General features: G+C 37.7%; 1 protein-coding gene across 1 annotated transcript in view; it reads left to right on the top strand.

Moving 5' to 3' along the window:
* ARID5B (AT rich interactive domain 5B (MRF1-like)) overlaps window positions 1-17,279 on the top strand; it is a 194,932-nt gene that overhangs the window by 27,523 nt on the left and 150,130 nt on the right. The window contains exon 3 of the mRNA XM_011988310.1: window positions 10,844-11,069. Within this exon, the coding sequence (XP_011843700.1) occupies window positions 10,844-11,069 (226 nt within the window). The remainder of the gene's footprint in view (window positions 1-10,843; window positions 11,070-17,279) is intronic.

Below are 17,279 nucleotides of genomic sequence, written 5' to 3'. Positions count from 1 at the left end.
ACACTAATGTGTAATGGGGAGAACAGTTGGGCAAACTGGTAGGTACCTCAAATTGCAGTGTGTCTGAGGGAGGCTTGAAAGCAAGGGAGTGGCCAGACCACCCAGGCTTCGAGGTGGCACATTCTTCCCCTTATCCGTCTCCATTGGTGCACACCAGAGGCTCATGAACCTGCCAGGAATGGTTCCATCAGTTCACAAACTGAAGTGGTTGTAGTTAGTCTTTCTAAAAGTTGACTCTTAAAAGATTTTCATTTTTAATTTCTGCCTTGATGAAAGTTTGCCACCCTCATGCAACTAGTTGGACTAGTATATTGGTTTCACAGTTTATTTAGCTAATACCTCATATTGTTGTTTTTGTGTTCCCAACATTTATCATGTTTCAAATGCTACAAAGTACATTTTTAAAGTCTGGAATGTTCAGGGAAGATTAAGGTGAGTATGCCACACTTTCCTTTTCTCGTTCTGTCCCCTCCCTGCCAACCCCTCTGACATTACACTTGCGCATTTATTGTCCTTGGGACGCTAAGTGATTATAACTCTCTTTAGGAATGATCTGTTACTGGGTACACCATGGTATAATAAGAAAAGTTCATGTTCTTTCTCTCGAGGGATGGTATATTAGTAAGGATATAGGTTCAGCTATGTGTAACACAGACTCATCTATTATAGTTGCTTACATACATTGGGAGTTCAAAATCTCTTGTCATGGTAGAGATGTAGATGGCTCAGGGCTAGTGTGGTGGCTTTGCTCTGTGAGGTTGTCTAGGGACTGGGCTCCTTCTTTTTCTCCTGAGCAATTTGCCCTCATTCGTGTGGTCCAAAACTACACTTATTCCCTTTGAGGGAAGTACATACGGGAAGGACATCACTAATACTCACATCCTGTGGTCATAATTTGGTCACAAGACTGCACCTGGCTGTAAAAGGAAGCAGAGAAATGATGCCTTTTTTCTCCACCCAACAATTTAGCAGTTTATTATTAGAAAGGGAGAATAGATACTATGGAGAGGTTAGCCACAGTTGGGAAGTGTTAAGGTCTTCTTGTGCCAGACAAGATATTTTCTTACAAGTAAGTCAAAGGGAAGGCTGTGCAGTTCCACTGAGCTTGAATTGACTCTGAGGCATCTAAACTGATAACAAGGGACTAGACTGCGGATGAATTTTTGAAACCAAACAGTACAATGTAGTCACGGGCTTTAGAGGTGAGCATTGGAATCCCCATAGAGAATGATTTCTTTAAGGCGTGATATGCAGAGAAAGAAGACCACATCCCAGATTGCATCTAAGTATATGTTTCATACATTTTCCCAGTTGGGAGACTGAACGAGGAAGAAGAGAAATTGAATAAAGCAAAGAAATGTAGAGGTGGTAGATGTTGGGTAGGTGTTCTCCAAGTGTCTCTTGCATATATACACATCTTGTGAGCAAAGCCACTGACTGTCTGTGTTCCGGACTGTCTTTTCAAAGATCTTTGTATAGTGAATGAACAGCACTGGAAGCCAAAGATAGTGTTTTTCTTCAGAACAAGAGCAGGCATGCTTACTGTCCAGTATTAAACATATAGGTTCTCTACGCTCAGAACTCTTCTCCTGTAGTGCACCCCACTGTGTGAAAAGGTATCATCTCTCCTCGCATCTCCTTTTGGGAAGTGAGTACTAAAGAACCACCACAAATGTTGGTACATTGACTATTGCTATTACTGTGAGCAATTAACCATTTTTTGGTCTCTGGCCAGGAGTCTTATGGCATCTGCTAGCATCCATGAAACTGGCAGGTGAACTTGGAAGTCTGCAAATAGGGTAAAAATCTCAGACCCTTCACAGTTCTTAATAGGAAGGAGAGTTTCAAGTCAAAATTAGGGTTGTTCGTTACCAAATGCTACAAAGAAGTTAAAGAAATTGAAGAATAAGAAAAGGCCTTGGGTTAGTGACACAATACCATGGCTCTCAAAGTTTTGGACTCAGGACCCTTAACACTCAACTTATTGAGGGCCCCAAAGAGCTTTTGTTTCTGTGGGTTATACCTATTGATATTTGCTACAGTAGGAATACATCTATTAATTCATTTAAAAATTATGACATCTACATGCACAAAAATACATCAAGCTGAACCTCATAACTTATACACAATTAAGTGAAAATGGATCATACTTCTAAAAGTAAAATGTAAACCTATAAAACTTTTAGAAGAGAACATAGGAGAAATTCATTATACCTGGAATAGGCAAAAAGTTCATAATATAATGGCAAGCCACAATCCATAAAAGAAAAAAAATCTAACTGGACTTAATCAAAATATAAAACCTTTGTGTTGTGAAAGACACTGTTACAAGAATTTTAAAACAAGCTACAAAGTAGGAGAAAGGGGTTTCAAACTATATATTTGACAAAAAGTTAAAAGAACTCTCAAAACTCAAGAGCAAGGAAACAACCCAATTTTTAAAATGGGCAAAAGACTTAAACACACATTTCAGCAAAAGGAACATGCAGTTGGCAAATTAGCACCTGAAGAAGATGTTTGACATCGTCAGTCATTAGAGAGATGACCATTTAAAACATGATGAGAAACTACCACATACATATTAGGATAATAATTATTAATAATCAATTAACAGTGATAGTGTCAAGTACTGGCAAGGATGGAGGGCAACTGGAACTCTCATACATTGCTGTTGGGAATGTAAAATAATACAGCCACTCTGGAAAACAATTGGGAAGTCGGTAGAGAAATTACATATATACTTACCATATGACTCAGCAATCTATCTCCTAGGTGTTTACTCTAGAGAATTGAAAATATGGGTTTACACAAAAACCTGTGCGGGCATACCTTAGAGATAATGCAGGTTTGGTTTCAGACCACTGCAAGAAAACGAATATCGCAATAAAGCTAGTCACATGACATTTTTGGTTTCCTAGTGCATATAAAAGTTACATTTATCATTTATACCATACTGTAGTCTGTTAAGGGTGCATTAGCAATATGTCTAAAAAAACAAAGTGCATACCATAATTTAAAAATACCTTATTGCCAATAAATGCTAAAGTTGAGTCTTCAGCAAGTTGTAATTTTTTTTGCTTGTGGAAGATCTGGGCTTGATGTTGATGGCAGCTGACTGATCAGGGTGGTGGTTGCTGGTGCAATAATGGTTCACTGCGACCTCGACCTCCCAGGCTCAAGTGATCCTTCCACCTCAGCCCCTGAGTAGCTGGAACCATGGGCGTGTGCCACCACACCTGGCTGATTTTTGTGGTTGTTGAGACACGGTTTCGCCATGTTGCCCAGGCTGGTCTCAAACTCACAATTTCTTAAAATGCCATGCATTGGTTGACACTTCCTTTCACGAAAGATTACTCTGTAGTATGCAGTGCTGCTTGATTGCATTTTACCCACAGGTAGAATTTCTTTCAAAATTGGAGTCAGCCCTCTCAAGCCCTGCCACTGCTTTATCAACTAACTTGATGTAATATTCTGAATGTTTTGTGATCATTTCAGCAATGTTCGCAAATCCCAGCACTTCGGAAGGATGAGGAAGGAGGATTGCTTGAGGCCAGGAGTTTGAGAGCAACCTAAGCAACATAGTGAAACTCCTCTCTAAAAAAATATTTTAAAATTTAGCCAGACCTGTAGTCCCAGCTATTCGGGAGGCTGAAGTGCCGTATGGTGCCAATGCACTCCAACCTGGCCAGCAGAGCCAGGCCGCAACTCAAAAGAACAAAAACAAAACAAAACAAAAAGCAATGTTGACAGCGTCTTCACCCAGAGTAGATTTCATCTCCAGAAACTCCTTTCTTTACTCGTTCATAAGCAGTAACTCCTCTTCATCTGTTCAAGTTTTGTCATGAGACTGCAGCAATTCATTCACATCTTTGGGCTCCCCTTCTAATTCTAGTTATCTTGCTGTTTCCACCACATCTGCAGTTACTTCTTCCACTGAAATCTTGAATTCCTGAAAGTCGTCACCTATGAGGGTTAGAATCAATTTCTTCCAAACTTCTGTTAATATTGATGTTTTGACCCACTTTCATGAATCTGAATGTACTTAATGACATCAAAAACAGTGAATCCTTTCTAGAAGGTTTTCAGTTTACCTTGCCTAGATCTATCAGAGGAATCACTATGGCAGCTATAGCTTCATAACGTTTATTTCTTATATAATGAGACTTGAAAGTCAAAATTACTCCTTGATCCATGGACTGCAGAATAGATGTTGTGTTAGCAGGCATAAAAACAACATTCATCTCTTTGTACATCTCCATCAGAGCCTTGGATGAACAGGTGCATTGTCAATAAGCAGTCATATTTTTAAAGAAATCTCTTATTCTGAGCAATAGGTCTCAACAGTGGGCTTAAAATATTCAGTAAACCCTGCTGTAAACAGATGTGCTCTCAACCCAACTTTGTTTTTTCATTTATAGAGCACAGGCAGCATAGATTTAGCATAATTCTGAAAGGCCCTAGGATTTTCAGAATGGTAAATGAGCATTGGCTTCAACTTAAAATCACCAGCTGCATTAGCCCCTAACAGAAGAATCATCCTGTCCTCTGAAGCTTTGAAGCTGGACATTGACATGTCACTATCTATGAAAGTCCTAGATGGTATTTTTTCCCCCAATATAAGGCTGCTTCATCTTCTACTGAAAATCTGTTGTTTTAGTGTAGCTACCTTCAATTATCTTAGCTAGATCTTCTGGAAAACTTGCTGCAATTTCTACATCAGCATTTCCTGCTTTACCTTATACTTGAAAGTTACAGAGGCAGCTTCTTTCCTTAAACCTCATGAATCAACCTCTGTTAGCTTCCAACTTTTCTTTTGCAGCTTCCTCACCTCTTTTAGCTTTCACAGAATTGAAGAGAGTTAGGACCCTACTCTGGATTAGGCTTTGGTTTAAGGGAATATTGTGGCTTGTTTGATCTTTCTACCCAGACCACTAAAACTTTCTCCATATCAGCAGTAAGTCTGTTTTGCCTTCTTATCATTTGTGTGTTCACTGGAGTAGTGCTTTGAATTTGCTTTAAGAGCTTTTCCTTTACATTCACAACATGGTTAACTGGTGCAAGAAGCCTAGCTTTCAGCCTCTCTCGGCATTTGACATGCCTTTCTCACGAAGCTTAATTATTTCTAGCTTTTGATTTAAAGGAAGAGGCATGGGACTCCTACTTTCACTTGAACACTTGGAGGCCCTTGTTGAGTTATTAATTAGCCCATTATTGTTGAGTCTTATGGAATAAGTAGGCCCGGGGAGAGGGAGATAGACTGGGAAAAAGGCAGGTCAGTGGAGCAGTCGGAACACAAAAGAGTTGTCAATGAAGTTTGCCACCTTATATCAGCATGGTTTGTGGCATCTCCAAACGATTACAATAGTAACATTAAAGAACAATGATCGGCTGGGTGCGGTGGCTCACGCCTGTAATCCCAGCACTTTGGGAGGCTGAGGCGGGCGGATCACGAAGTCAGGAGTCCGAGACCAGCCTGACCAACATGGTGAAACCCCGTCTCTACGAAAAATACAAAAATTAGGTGGGCGTAGTGGCACATGCCGGTAATCCCAGCTACTCAGGAGGCTGAGGCAGGAGAATAGCTTGAATCTGGGAGGTGCAGCTTGCGGTGAGCCAAGATCGTGTCATTGCACTCCAGCCTGGGAAACAGAGAGAGACTTCAATTCAAAAAAAAAAAAAAAAAGATTACAGATCACTATACTAGATAAAACAGTAATGACAAGTTTTGAAGTATCACAAGAATTACCAAAATGTGACCTGGAGACACAAAGTGAGCACCTCCTGTTGGAAAAATGGGGCCGCAAAACTTGCTTCCCACAAACCTTCAATTTGTAAAAAAATGCAGTATCTGTGAAGTGCAGTAAAGTGAAGCACAATAAAAAGAGGTATGCCCGTACATGGAAATTTATAGCAGCTCTGTTTGTAATCACCAAAACTGAAACAACCCAGATGTCCCTCAGTCAGTGCGTGGATAAACAAACTTTGGGACACAACCATACCATGGATACATAAGAACTCTGCAGAAAGGAATAAGCTATTGATACACGCAGCCACATGGATGGATGGATCTCAAAGGCATTATTCTTTGAAGCTGCTTCTTAAAGCAGCCTGATTGTACTGTATGATTCAATTTATATGACATTTTAGGAAAGAAAAAACTTTAGCAAGAACAAATCAGTAGTTGCCGGGAGCTGGTGGGGAGTGGAGGGAGAGGGTTACTACTAATAATTAATATGAGGGATTTTTGAGGGTGATGGACTAGTCTGTATCCTGACAATAGAGTCGTGGTAGTTATATGAGTCTATCCGTGTGTTAAAATTTGCAGAACTGTACAGCAAAAAAGGAAATTTTACTGTAAGTTAATTTAAAAATAAAATTAAATAGCAATATAAACTCATTATGTAAATGTAGCACACTTTTTATGAAAGTTAACCATATTTTCAAAAACAACAAAAAATTAGAACAGTGGCATTGTTTTACATTTTTTGTAAATCTCTTTACTGTCTAGCTTTATATAGAGGGCTGAGTTCTCATATCTCCTTCTGCATTCACTCTGTTGTGATATCACATGTCACATCATTTCTGGAAAACCCTACTATATATACACTTGAAAGAGGCTGAGAGTGAAAAAAGCCAGTAATGTCTTAGTAGTTTTAGGATCATTGTTTTGACCCTGTGGAGCATCTGAAATGGTCTCAGGGATTCCCAAGGGTTTCTGAACCCACTTTGAAAACCAATGATATACCACATTGTTCCAAATTTTATTTTCATAGCATCTTGACTTTTATTTTCCTAGCTACATCCACATGTTCCCTGTGTTTACTTAATGCCTATGTTCAAATTGGCCCTTTTTTAAAACTTAAATTTATTTAAAGAGGAAACTTGCTATATCTCCTATAAATAGAAAACCAGTACCACCTTCCCATAAATAGTAAATACAAAACAAATAAGCAATGAGAAACTTAATATACATTTTAAAAGTTTATTTCTGGGCCAGGTGCGGTGGCTCACGCCTGTAATCCCAGCGCCTTGGGAGGCCGAGGCGGGTGGATCACCAGAGGTCAGGAGTTTGAGACCAACCTGGCCAACATGGTGAAACCCCATCTCTACTAATAGTAAAGTACAAAAATTAGCCAGGTGTGATGGCGGGCACCTGTAATCCCAGCTACTCAGGAGGCTGAGACAGGAGAATCGCTTGAACCCGAGAGGCAGAGGTTGCAGTGAGGCAAGATTGCACCACTACACTCTAGCCTGGGTGACAGAGTGAGACTCTGTCTCAAATAAATAAATAAATAACTTAAATTAAATTAAATTAAATTAAATTGAAAGTTTACCTCTGAACCATCTAAAATCGTCTCTGCATGCCACGGTTTGGAAAACACTAATGTAGAGAAGAAACAACAATGATCATGATAGCTAATTCTAACATGCTACTTCATTTGTATCAACCCATTGAGTCCTGGCAATTACTGCTGTACAAGGCAGACAGAATTATTATACTGTCTTTCTACAAAAAAAAGAAAGAAAAAAAAAAACTTTGAAGCACAAGGAGGTTGAAGAAGTTGCTCAGGGTTCCACAACAAGTTAATTCCGGAGCTGGAATTTGAATCCAAGCAATCTGGCTGCAGAGTCCAAGATGCTGTCTTGGCACATGGGAAACCTAGATCTTTGTTGAAGTCCTGCCATCAGTTGGTTCTTAGACATGTCACTGAACCTCACTGTCCTCATCAGTAAAATGAGAAAGGTGAACTAAATCAATGTTACAAGTTTAAATGTCTGGTGCCCACGGGGGCCAGATAGTTAAGGGGAAACTAGACTGAATGCGATACAATAGGGAGTGGTGGGGATTTTACATCTTATCTGAAGAAGGCAGCTTCTATCAGTTTCAACTGTTTTTTATTTTTATTTTTTTGGCCTTTATTTTATTTGATGAGAGAAGATTGAGGTCTGGGTATTTTTGTGTAAAGTTTCCCAAGTTTTAGAACACTTGGAAGGGCCCGCCATGCACATGGGCTGACTGCTTTGTGACTTCTTGACTGGATGAGCTCCTCTTGACTTAGAGGATTTATGATTAAATGAGCTGTTTTTGTACAACGGTAGAAACTAAATCCAAATTACAGAAATAGGCAGTTTAAAACAGTGACGAAAGGGGATAAGGACTTAGAACGTGGCTCAACACAGCCTACATAAATATTGATTAAGAGCTGGGTTAATTGAAAAGCCAAGGTACATTCATAGAATAACAAAGTGTATTTCTTTGTGTTCCTTTTGTGTTGTATTAGAGTAAATCAGCAATATTTATCCAGTGCTAATTCTCAGTTTGCAGAGAGCTAATGTAATCATGAGATGAGCTTATTGAAATTCTTTTCTTAGACATAGAGACTTGCCCAAGAATGGTGAGTATTAGGAACTTTAGTCAGCACTTGCTTAGAATAGTAAATGCGAACATGTGATTTATGCCATTGTGTGCGCAAAGTAATGTTTCCTGAGACATTTTCTATATATATGTTGGCTAGTTTTTGTTTTCTTGTGGTGGGAGGAGGGTGTTGGCTTGTTGCTCCCCCCTCCTCTCCTTATCAGATTTCCTTCCATGGCGTTTGACAATGTGGCAGGGCCAGTTTCTCTGTGAATCCACAGTAAAACATACTGGTGGTTTCACAATTAAGCCAAACTTGGGTTTATGGCTTATACATGTTTATGTGAATCCCTGCATTTGTTTTTATGTGTGTGTGTATATTCATGAAAGATCTGTTTGAGAGAGTAAGAAAAAGGGAGGATAAAACCTATAGACTGAATCATAAAAGATGGGTTTATTCATTAATGACATCATAAGGATAGTATTTTCTCTTGGTTAATAAATTATTTCTTTGGAAGGTGTTGTAAGCCATCCAAAGATAGTCATGCCATTTCTTGGAAAAGATCTGAAGCAACTAGTAATTGAAATGATAATCATTTGATCAGAGAGCTATTTGAAAATAACACTCATCTACAAACTTGTCTCTTCTGGGAAACCGTATGTAGTCAAAATGTTGCCAAATTGTCTCTTTACTAATGTTGAGACTGATACACCTAATTATTTTCCAGTACATTCTAAACTTGATTTCTGGTGTGCCCTGTCCAGAAGCTGTTCCCATATGCTTTGAAACAATATCTAGCCTGACTTTATTCTGACATTTAATAATCACCATGAAAATAGCTATAAAATGCATGACAACTACAGATCTTTTATTTCAAGAGGATGGTGTGGTGAATCTGAGGGAAATCATCCGTTGAAATGGTACTTTGTAATGGGCCCCATTGTTTATAAAGTACTCAAATTTTTTCTTGGGCAGAGGATAAAAACACAGTTTCCCACTTTGTCTCCCGTTTAGTGGTAGTTCATGTTTAATCATGATAAGGGAAAAGATTCCATTACTGAAGTTTTACTTTTCATTTTTGATAGAGTATTTGTTACTCTGCTGCTGCCTAACAGACTTTCTTCTCAGAAGCAGCTTGGAACTCAGTGAGGAAAATTGAAATTTTAGATTCTACCTTAAAACATAAAAAAAAAAAAAAAAAACCCTCAACCCAGGGCTTCTTATTATGTGAAGGTTATCCTAATAACCTTTTTTTGTTCGAATTGGAGAAGTGTGTGTGTGTGTGTGTGTGTGTGTGTGTGTGTGTGTGTGTGTCGGTGGGGCAAAAGGAGGAAGAAAAAGTCATGTTTGGGGAGGAGGAAGAAGTCCTGTTTAACAGCAAAATTAGCCAAAATCAGTTGTGAATTCCTTTTGTTTAATAGCTTTGAAACATCTTCCTGTTGTTGTTTGTCAGAAATATTTCTAAGATTTTGTAAGCTTAGGGGTTTTCACAGCTAAGCTTTCTTCAGAAATGTGAACTAAAAAAAATGAAAGAAGTCAGTTCAAGTTGAAATGTCAATGCTTAAATAACTTAAAACCCAGTGAGATGATCTTCTTGAGCCTTTTCCAAAGAATCTTCGGGTGAAGGGGCCTCCCTTTGTTCCATGTATGGATGTCTATTAAATATCTTGCTGGATTAATTCTGAGTCAGAAAAGTTGGTTGTTTCCTAGAAGCAATTAAAGATGCTTAACATTCAAATTTATGATCCAGAGGAGAAACTTACATTTCAACTACTTTTCTTAGATTCAAAGACTTTTTCCTCACTCACCCTCTCACCCTCTACCCCGTATGTATTAAAAGAAAAAATCAGTTCATTTCTCAGCTTACAAAGTTTTTCAGAAACATGAGAATGTGTAAGTTTCTTTCAGTGGGAAGCACATAACATTTATGAAGTATTTCTTTTGGGATTACATCACAGTTTTATTTAATTTTTAGGACAAAAGTTAAATTCAATATTTGTGTATAAGCCAAGGGAAAATGTACCATAAACATAGGAATTTGGGGGTGAGTCAGAGTTCCAAGAATCCTAGATTTACTTAGACCATTTATGTAGAGACAGGCTCACCATTAGTCATCTAGCTTTCACTTTTTACATTTGCCATTAATTACACCTAAAAACTAGCTTTCACCCAAGTGGTCAGCTAGGTAGAGTGTGAGCTTGGGCAACCAACATTAAAAATGGCTATTAGAATTACTGTCCTATTTTTGGATACTTTCTAATTGTGTAACAAATACAAAACTTATTCCTTAACTAAACAACTAGCAGTGAAAAACCATTGAAATGAAGTGAGTTACTAAAGATTCTGTGTCACCAAAATGCACACAGTCTGCTTGCATTAGGTTAAACCACTCATATGGCATTTCAGGTGGGCCTTGTGGAGAGTGGATCATTTCCCTCAAACCTATAAATAACCGTTTTTTGTTCTTCCCCAACCACCTCTTGTAGGATGAAGTCATTGCTGTTTCCGAAAAGGTGATTGTGAAGCTTGAAGACCTGGTCAAGTGGGTACATTCTGATTTCTCCAAGTGGAGATGTGGCCTCCACGCTGGACCCGTGAAAACTGAGGCCTTGGGAAGGAATGGACAGAAGGAAGCTCTGCTGAAGTACAGGCAGTCAACCCTAAACAGTGGACTCAACTTCAAAGATGTTCTCAAGGAGAAGGCAGACCTGGGTAAATATGACTCGTACTTTTAAATCTAATGTGTGGGCGTATATAGTAACTTTTCGGTTGTAGATTTTTCTGGAAACGCTATCATTTGTATATAAATATATTTAAAATTTCTTTAACCTCAAAGGGGCCTAAGAATATGGATGGAGAAATGACTGGATGGGTAAGGAATGAGTGTTACCTGTTGGATCACAGGACCATTTATGTGTGGATCCTTGCTCTGGGGTGATACAGTGGTTCTGAACAACTTTCAGTGTGATGTCAAGGCAGACGATTTGATTATAGCACCTGAAATTTAATTAATAAAGAGTTTATATACTTGCTATAAGTATGTAGTATGACATCTATTAACACCATGTCCCAATTTCATGTTTTACATTGAGTGGAAAACAAACTGAGGAAAAGAGATGACTTCCTCAATGTGGAGCAAGAAAACAATGTCAAGCCAGGGGATCCACTGGTTGGCAACCAATGGCATAGGTTTGCTTGATCCTTTAGCGTTCAGTGGTACCATCTATATATATATATATATTTTGCATATATATATATTTTTTGCATATATATATATATTTTTTGCATATATATATATATATATTTTGCTTCCTTCCCTCTTCCACTGTAAGTTTAAAGGAGAACTTGGACTGTGGAGTAGTTACGCTGGTTGGTGTTTGCATACTAACTCTGCTGCTTACTTAGCTGTGTGGCCTAAGGCAAATAATTTAACTTATAAGCCTCAGTTTCCCCATCTAAAAAATAGGGAAACTTTACAGGGTTATTGTGAGATGTGAGATAGAAAGGGTAGAGCACATTGACTGGCATAAACGAGGGGCTCCATAATTAGTTATATTGCTTTTTCTTAACACTTTCTTCCCCAGTGACATTTTGTGTCCTTTCATTGCTTTTTTTCCCTTCTGTTTGTATTCCCATGTCCTTCACTGATTTGCTCTCCTAGCATTGCTCAAGACGAAAATTGTTGACCTCTGATTTAGACTAGTTATTTCCTCTTTAGGCAAAGAGGAACTGCGCTTTAACATATTAAGGCATCTTTTTCTTTCATTTGCGCACAATGCTGATTTTTGCAGTCCTATTTTATGCCTTAATGTGACAGCTTCCTGTTTTTTTTTTTTTAAACCCAGAACTTAACTATTACAACAAACCTAGGCAATTTATTTTAATTGGCATAAAGAGACTGAATAACACCAGTAACTGACTGTGGCTTTCATGTGACTCTGGTTTGTGATGAGCTGTGCTGTGTTTTGGGAATAGCATTAATATTTTCTTGCAGTTTGAGTTTAACTATCAACAGTTTCCTGGCATCTTTTGGTTGATGTCAGACGGGAACATTTTGGATATGGCAGCCTGATTGTCACGTGCACATTTAGAGAAAATTATTAAGCTAGTGGTTTTCCTTCTAAAGCCAAAGAGTTTTTTAATAGTCTTCCTATATATACTGTTACACCCCCCAGTTTTGTGAACACACAATGACTAGTCTTATGACTTGCGATAATGCTGAATAATACATCTGTTGTGTTACTTTCCTAATGTATGATCCAAGTTGTATTGCCATTGTCTTATGTTTTCCTTAACATTAAAACCTTTCTTTTGTTTGTTTAATTTTGTGTGTGTGTTATGGAATATACTGTTACTAATAAAAAATTAAACAGGAAACCCACAGGGGACAAAAGGATGTGTAGATGGTTAAGCTTGATGTCACACATATAAACAAGAGTATTTATAGCAAGGTTTATGTTTAAAATTGTGTTTAAAATGGATAATTTATTAATGAACAGGAAAATAAGTCTAACTTCTTAATTCCACCCAAAGAATTAAGAAGTTGATCCTCCTGGATTCTAAAAAAAAGAAGGTCCATATTCTACCTTTTTGCAATTGATTCCAGAGGAATTGGTTTATAGTGGTCACAGTACTTGCAAGTGGTTTGACCTGGAAAATCTAGATGAGTGGTTTTTAAATCTAGTTGCTCATTAGACTCATGAAAGAAATTTAAAAAACAGTACTGATTACTGAGTCCAGCTTCTCTAGATTCTTCATTCAGTAGGACTAAAGAAAGGCCAAGGAATGTGTATTGATAAAAAGGTTCCAGGACGGGTGCGGTGGCTCACGCCTGTAATCCCAGCACTTTGGGAGGCTGAGGCGGGTGGATCATCTGAGGTCAGGAGTTCGAGACCAGCCTGGCCAACATGGTGAAACCCCTTCTCTACTAAAAATACAAAAATTGGTCGCGCATGGTGGCAGAGGCCTGTAATCTCAGCTACTCGGGAGGCTGAGGCAGGAGAATTGCTGGAACCTGGGAGGCAGAGGTTGCATTGAGACGAAATCATCGCACCATTGCACTGCAGTCCAGGCGACAACAGCGAGACTCTGTCTAAAAAAGCAGGGTTCTTAGGTTGACTCTGATTTTGTTTGTTTGTTTGTTTTGGTCTCATTTTGGAGACAGCTTTATGATCAGTGCTGAAGAAGGTAAAATAATCAACAGGAGAGTTGATTGGGAGGCTCTCCCCTGGGGAACAAGAAACACCATGTACTTAAAAAAATTTTAATGTAAAATACCCCTTTAAGGATAGAATTTAGGGCCTTGAAATTCTACTCAGTTGCTATGAACTGTGAGGAATTTGAGACAAATAGCTTTTGTAATTGGAATGCACACTGTGTTGTAATAATGTGGAAAGAGAAACAAAAACTTTCCTTAATGTAATGAGTTTCCATTATCTGCCTGATCTAAGGTTGGTAAGTCTACATTGTCAGGATTTATATTGAAGAGATAGGGGGTGTCATTTTCTTTACACATTCCTTTCCCCACAACTTTCTCTTCAGCCTCTTCCTTTCTCTGTCTATAACATCAAAATATTTGTTGTCTGTACTTTTCTTTCTCCACAGTGGTTTTCTTATCTCCTTTTCTGTTGGTCACACTGAAACCACCTCCAATACCACATTGTTAATGGAAATTCACACACTTACTAGGTTTTTCCTTCTGTAGAACCCTTCCAACTCCTCATTGTTCTTACCAAAGAAAGAAGATGAACTGTGAGATTATTTGAGACCCCCCCTTTTTTCTGGTGGAAGTAAGCAAAGAACGGAAAGATCTCACCTTTCTATGGATAAAGTAAAACTCCAACATGTTATTGTTTTTTAACTGAGTTACTTCATAGTGTTAAAACATCAATAATAACAAAATAATTAGATCGGTTCTTAGAGAAGGGATTTTAAAATATAAAAGCTCATTAAAGAACTTTACTTGCTCAGTGTTTAGGTAGAATAAGTTCCCTTTAATCCCAGTTTGTGTCACTTCCTGTCTCTCTCTGAATAGTAAAAAAAAACAAGAATGTTCTCACAAATGTGTGTCTGCCAACAAATTAATACTCCACAAAGAGAAACTCTGCCCCACATGGCAGCTTCCAATAAATGCTCTGATTCAAATCACAACTCTTTCTTTTTTTTTATCCCCTTCCCCCTTGAGGGAGCACATTTAGACAATATTTGAGGATGTCATCTTTCTGCTTTTTAAAACTCTCTAGAGTTTTCGTTTTAAGACTCTTAATGGTTGATGACTAAAACTACAGATCTGGATAGTGGAAAAACTAATAATCTTAAAAAACACTTCTGAGATGTGGCAAAGTGCATTCATTCTCTTCCCTCCTCTTTGTCCTTTTCAAAGAAAGAAAGTTCAATATGAAACCAATGCAAATTATGACTTTACTCAGTGAGATATTTTACCTTCTTTCAGACTGTTTCATACTGAAGTTTATAAAAAAAAAAAAAAAGAAAAATAACTATGTTAAAATAGGAGGGTTAAGGAATGTATTATTCATAAGCATAATGAACACAAGAACCTGTTTTTCCAGAAGAATTGGGTTGATTAAATCATTCACCACACAAGCCTCTAGTTATTTATTTTTGTCTTTAGAATTACAGTACTTAGCTTTTATAATAAAGTGGACTTGATACCCGTATTTGGTATGGCAGTTGAAAGTAGTCAAATGAAGAATTATTTCGTTTTACAAAATTTTTAGCAAGTAAGGAATATAAACACTATCAGTTAAGCATAGCAAACTTGCATTTTTTATTCCTTGGGCTATAGTTTGAAAAAAAATCAAATTATTTTTTGTAACACTGATTCTTACAGAGTTCCTTTAAGCGAAGTATGAAAGCTGCAGTGTAAGCTTTATTGGCCTATAAATATGTCATTATAGTTGGACTACATTTATATGCTTTGGATTGTTGTTTAAGCCAAGAAAATATGTCTCTACAGGTTGACTTTTTATTGAAGCCCTTTGAGGCATACAACAGAATGTATTTTAGGCCAAGGTTATTAAAACAGCATTTTCATTTTTTTGCAGCAGACTCATTGTCAATTATGCTGCCACAAACTGTCTGTGGATGGGCAGTTATGAATGGTTTCATCTCCAAATGTGTCTTTAGGAAAAGAAAGAAAAGATAGAGGAGTCTGAGCTGAAATCGAGAAAAAAGACCCAAAGATTATGTGTGGGGGTTTGGCTGAATTTAATGATGGGGGTTCCCTCAGTTCCATTTCTGTTTCTAAATCTGTCCCTTCAAATTGAGAAAGAGTAGCTTCCCCCTTTCTTCTGTTGCTGGGACTTTCACTGTACTTTTTGGGAATCAACAGCATGGTGGGGTTAAAAGAGCAGAGGGTGGGCTGTCAGGAGAATCTTGGCTCTACCTGTAGATCTGTCACCACTGGAAGAGTCACTGTATGATTTTTCACCTGAGCGCTCTCATGAATTTATTAGGATTTGAAGACATGCTTCTTACTGGAACAATCCTTCCTTCCTTTCTAGATTTAAATTTTATGTGTATATTTTTGTTTGTTTTTTCAGTGAAGAAAAATAAATTTTATTATATTAATGAGAGCAATGAATTCTTAATTCTCAGCCACAAAAAATGATAAAATACAGTGAGATTTTCAAAGGTAAAAAATAAAATATCTGTACTCAGATCATTGCTGCAGAGATAAAGTAAAATATTATTATACAACTCTAAAGTAACTTGAAAAGAATGCAACTGTTCAACCAAATGGCTCAAAGTAGATTTAAATTTTATGTGTATATTAAAGAGTCTTTGGAAGGTATTTGTTGTTTGTATTTTACCTTGGATTGCTGGTTTCACTCTGCCATTTTCCATAACACTGCAACTTGAGAAGTTTCTTAAATGATATATTGTTTATACATTCAGCTTTCTTTTGTCTAAAATGGGCAATAATGTGTACCTGACTGTTTCTCCTTGGATTTTTGAGAAGACCAACTGAGAACAAATTAGTTAATATCTGTGGAAACATTTGTGATATTGAAGTCTAAAGTGCTATTATTACTACATAGTTATTATCAGAAGCAGGTTCTGTATGATAGGGAGCCGTGTGGGACAAGGTTGGCTTATTTGTCCATTTTGAATTTTCCTAATCACACACGCATTCTAGTGATTTAGAATAGGGCTTACTCTCATGATTGTCCCCCTCAATAGAAAACTATTGTAAAAGTCCTTCAGGACCGGGCGCGGTGGCTCAAGCCTGTAATCCCAGCACTTTGGGAGGCCGAGACGGGCGGATCACGAGGTCAGGAGATCGAGACCATCCTGGCTAACACGGTGAAACCCCGTCTCTACTAAAAAATACAAAAAAACTAGCCGGGCGAGGTGGCGGGCGCCTGTAGTCCCAGCTACTCGGGAGTTCACCCTTCCGGTTTTTTTTTTTTTTTTTTTTTTTGAGACAGCCTTACTGCACTCCAGCCTGGGCGACAGAGCAAGACTCCGTCTAAAAAAAAAAAAAAAAAAAAGAGTCCTTCAGGTTTTTGCTTGTTTATATGTACATATATAAATACATATTATATATGACTATTATTTTAATATATATTTATTTCAAATAATAAATGTATGTAATATCTATTATATAACATAAACATTTTATATATTTATTCATATATTAATATATATTTATGTTTTACAAACTTTTATCTCCTGAAAATTCTGTCAAAATAAGCTGAGCCATAAGTGGCCAGTTGCATGGGACCGCTCAAATACTCTTAGTTAAAAATTAGCTGTAGTTTTTGCTTGGAGCTTCTGGAGGCCTTGTATTGCAAATGGTTGTTTCAGATCACTTTTGAGTTTGGTATGTCAGGCAGCTTCCTGAGATGTGGACATGGGAAGGATTCTCACTTTTTGTGGAAGAAAACAGTATAGATGTCT

The sequence above is a fragment of the Mandrillus leucophaeus genome, unplaced genomic scaffold, assembly GCF_000951045.1.
Source record: "Mandrillus leucophaeus isolate KB7577 unplaced genomic scaffold, Mleu.le_1.0 Scaffold327, whole genome shotgun sequence".
NCBI classification, from domain to species: domain Eukaryota; kingdom Metazoa; phylum Chordata; class Mammalia; order Primates; family Cercopithecidae; genus Mandrillus; species Mandrillus leucophaeus.
Note: the sequence above shows the minus strand (reverse complement) of the source record. Positions and strands in the feature narration are given on the sequence as shown.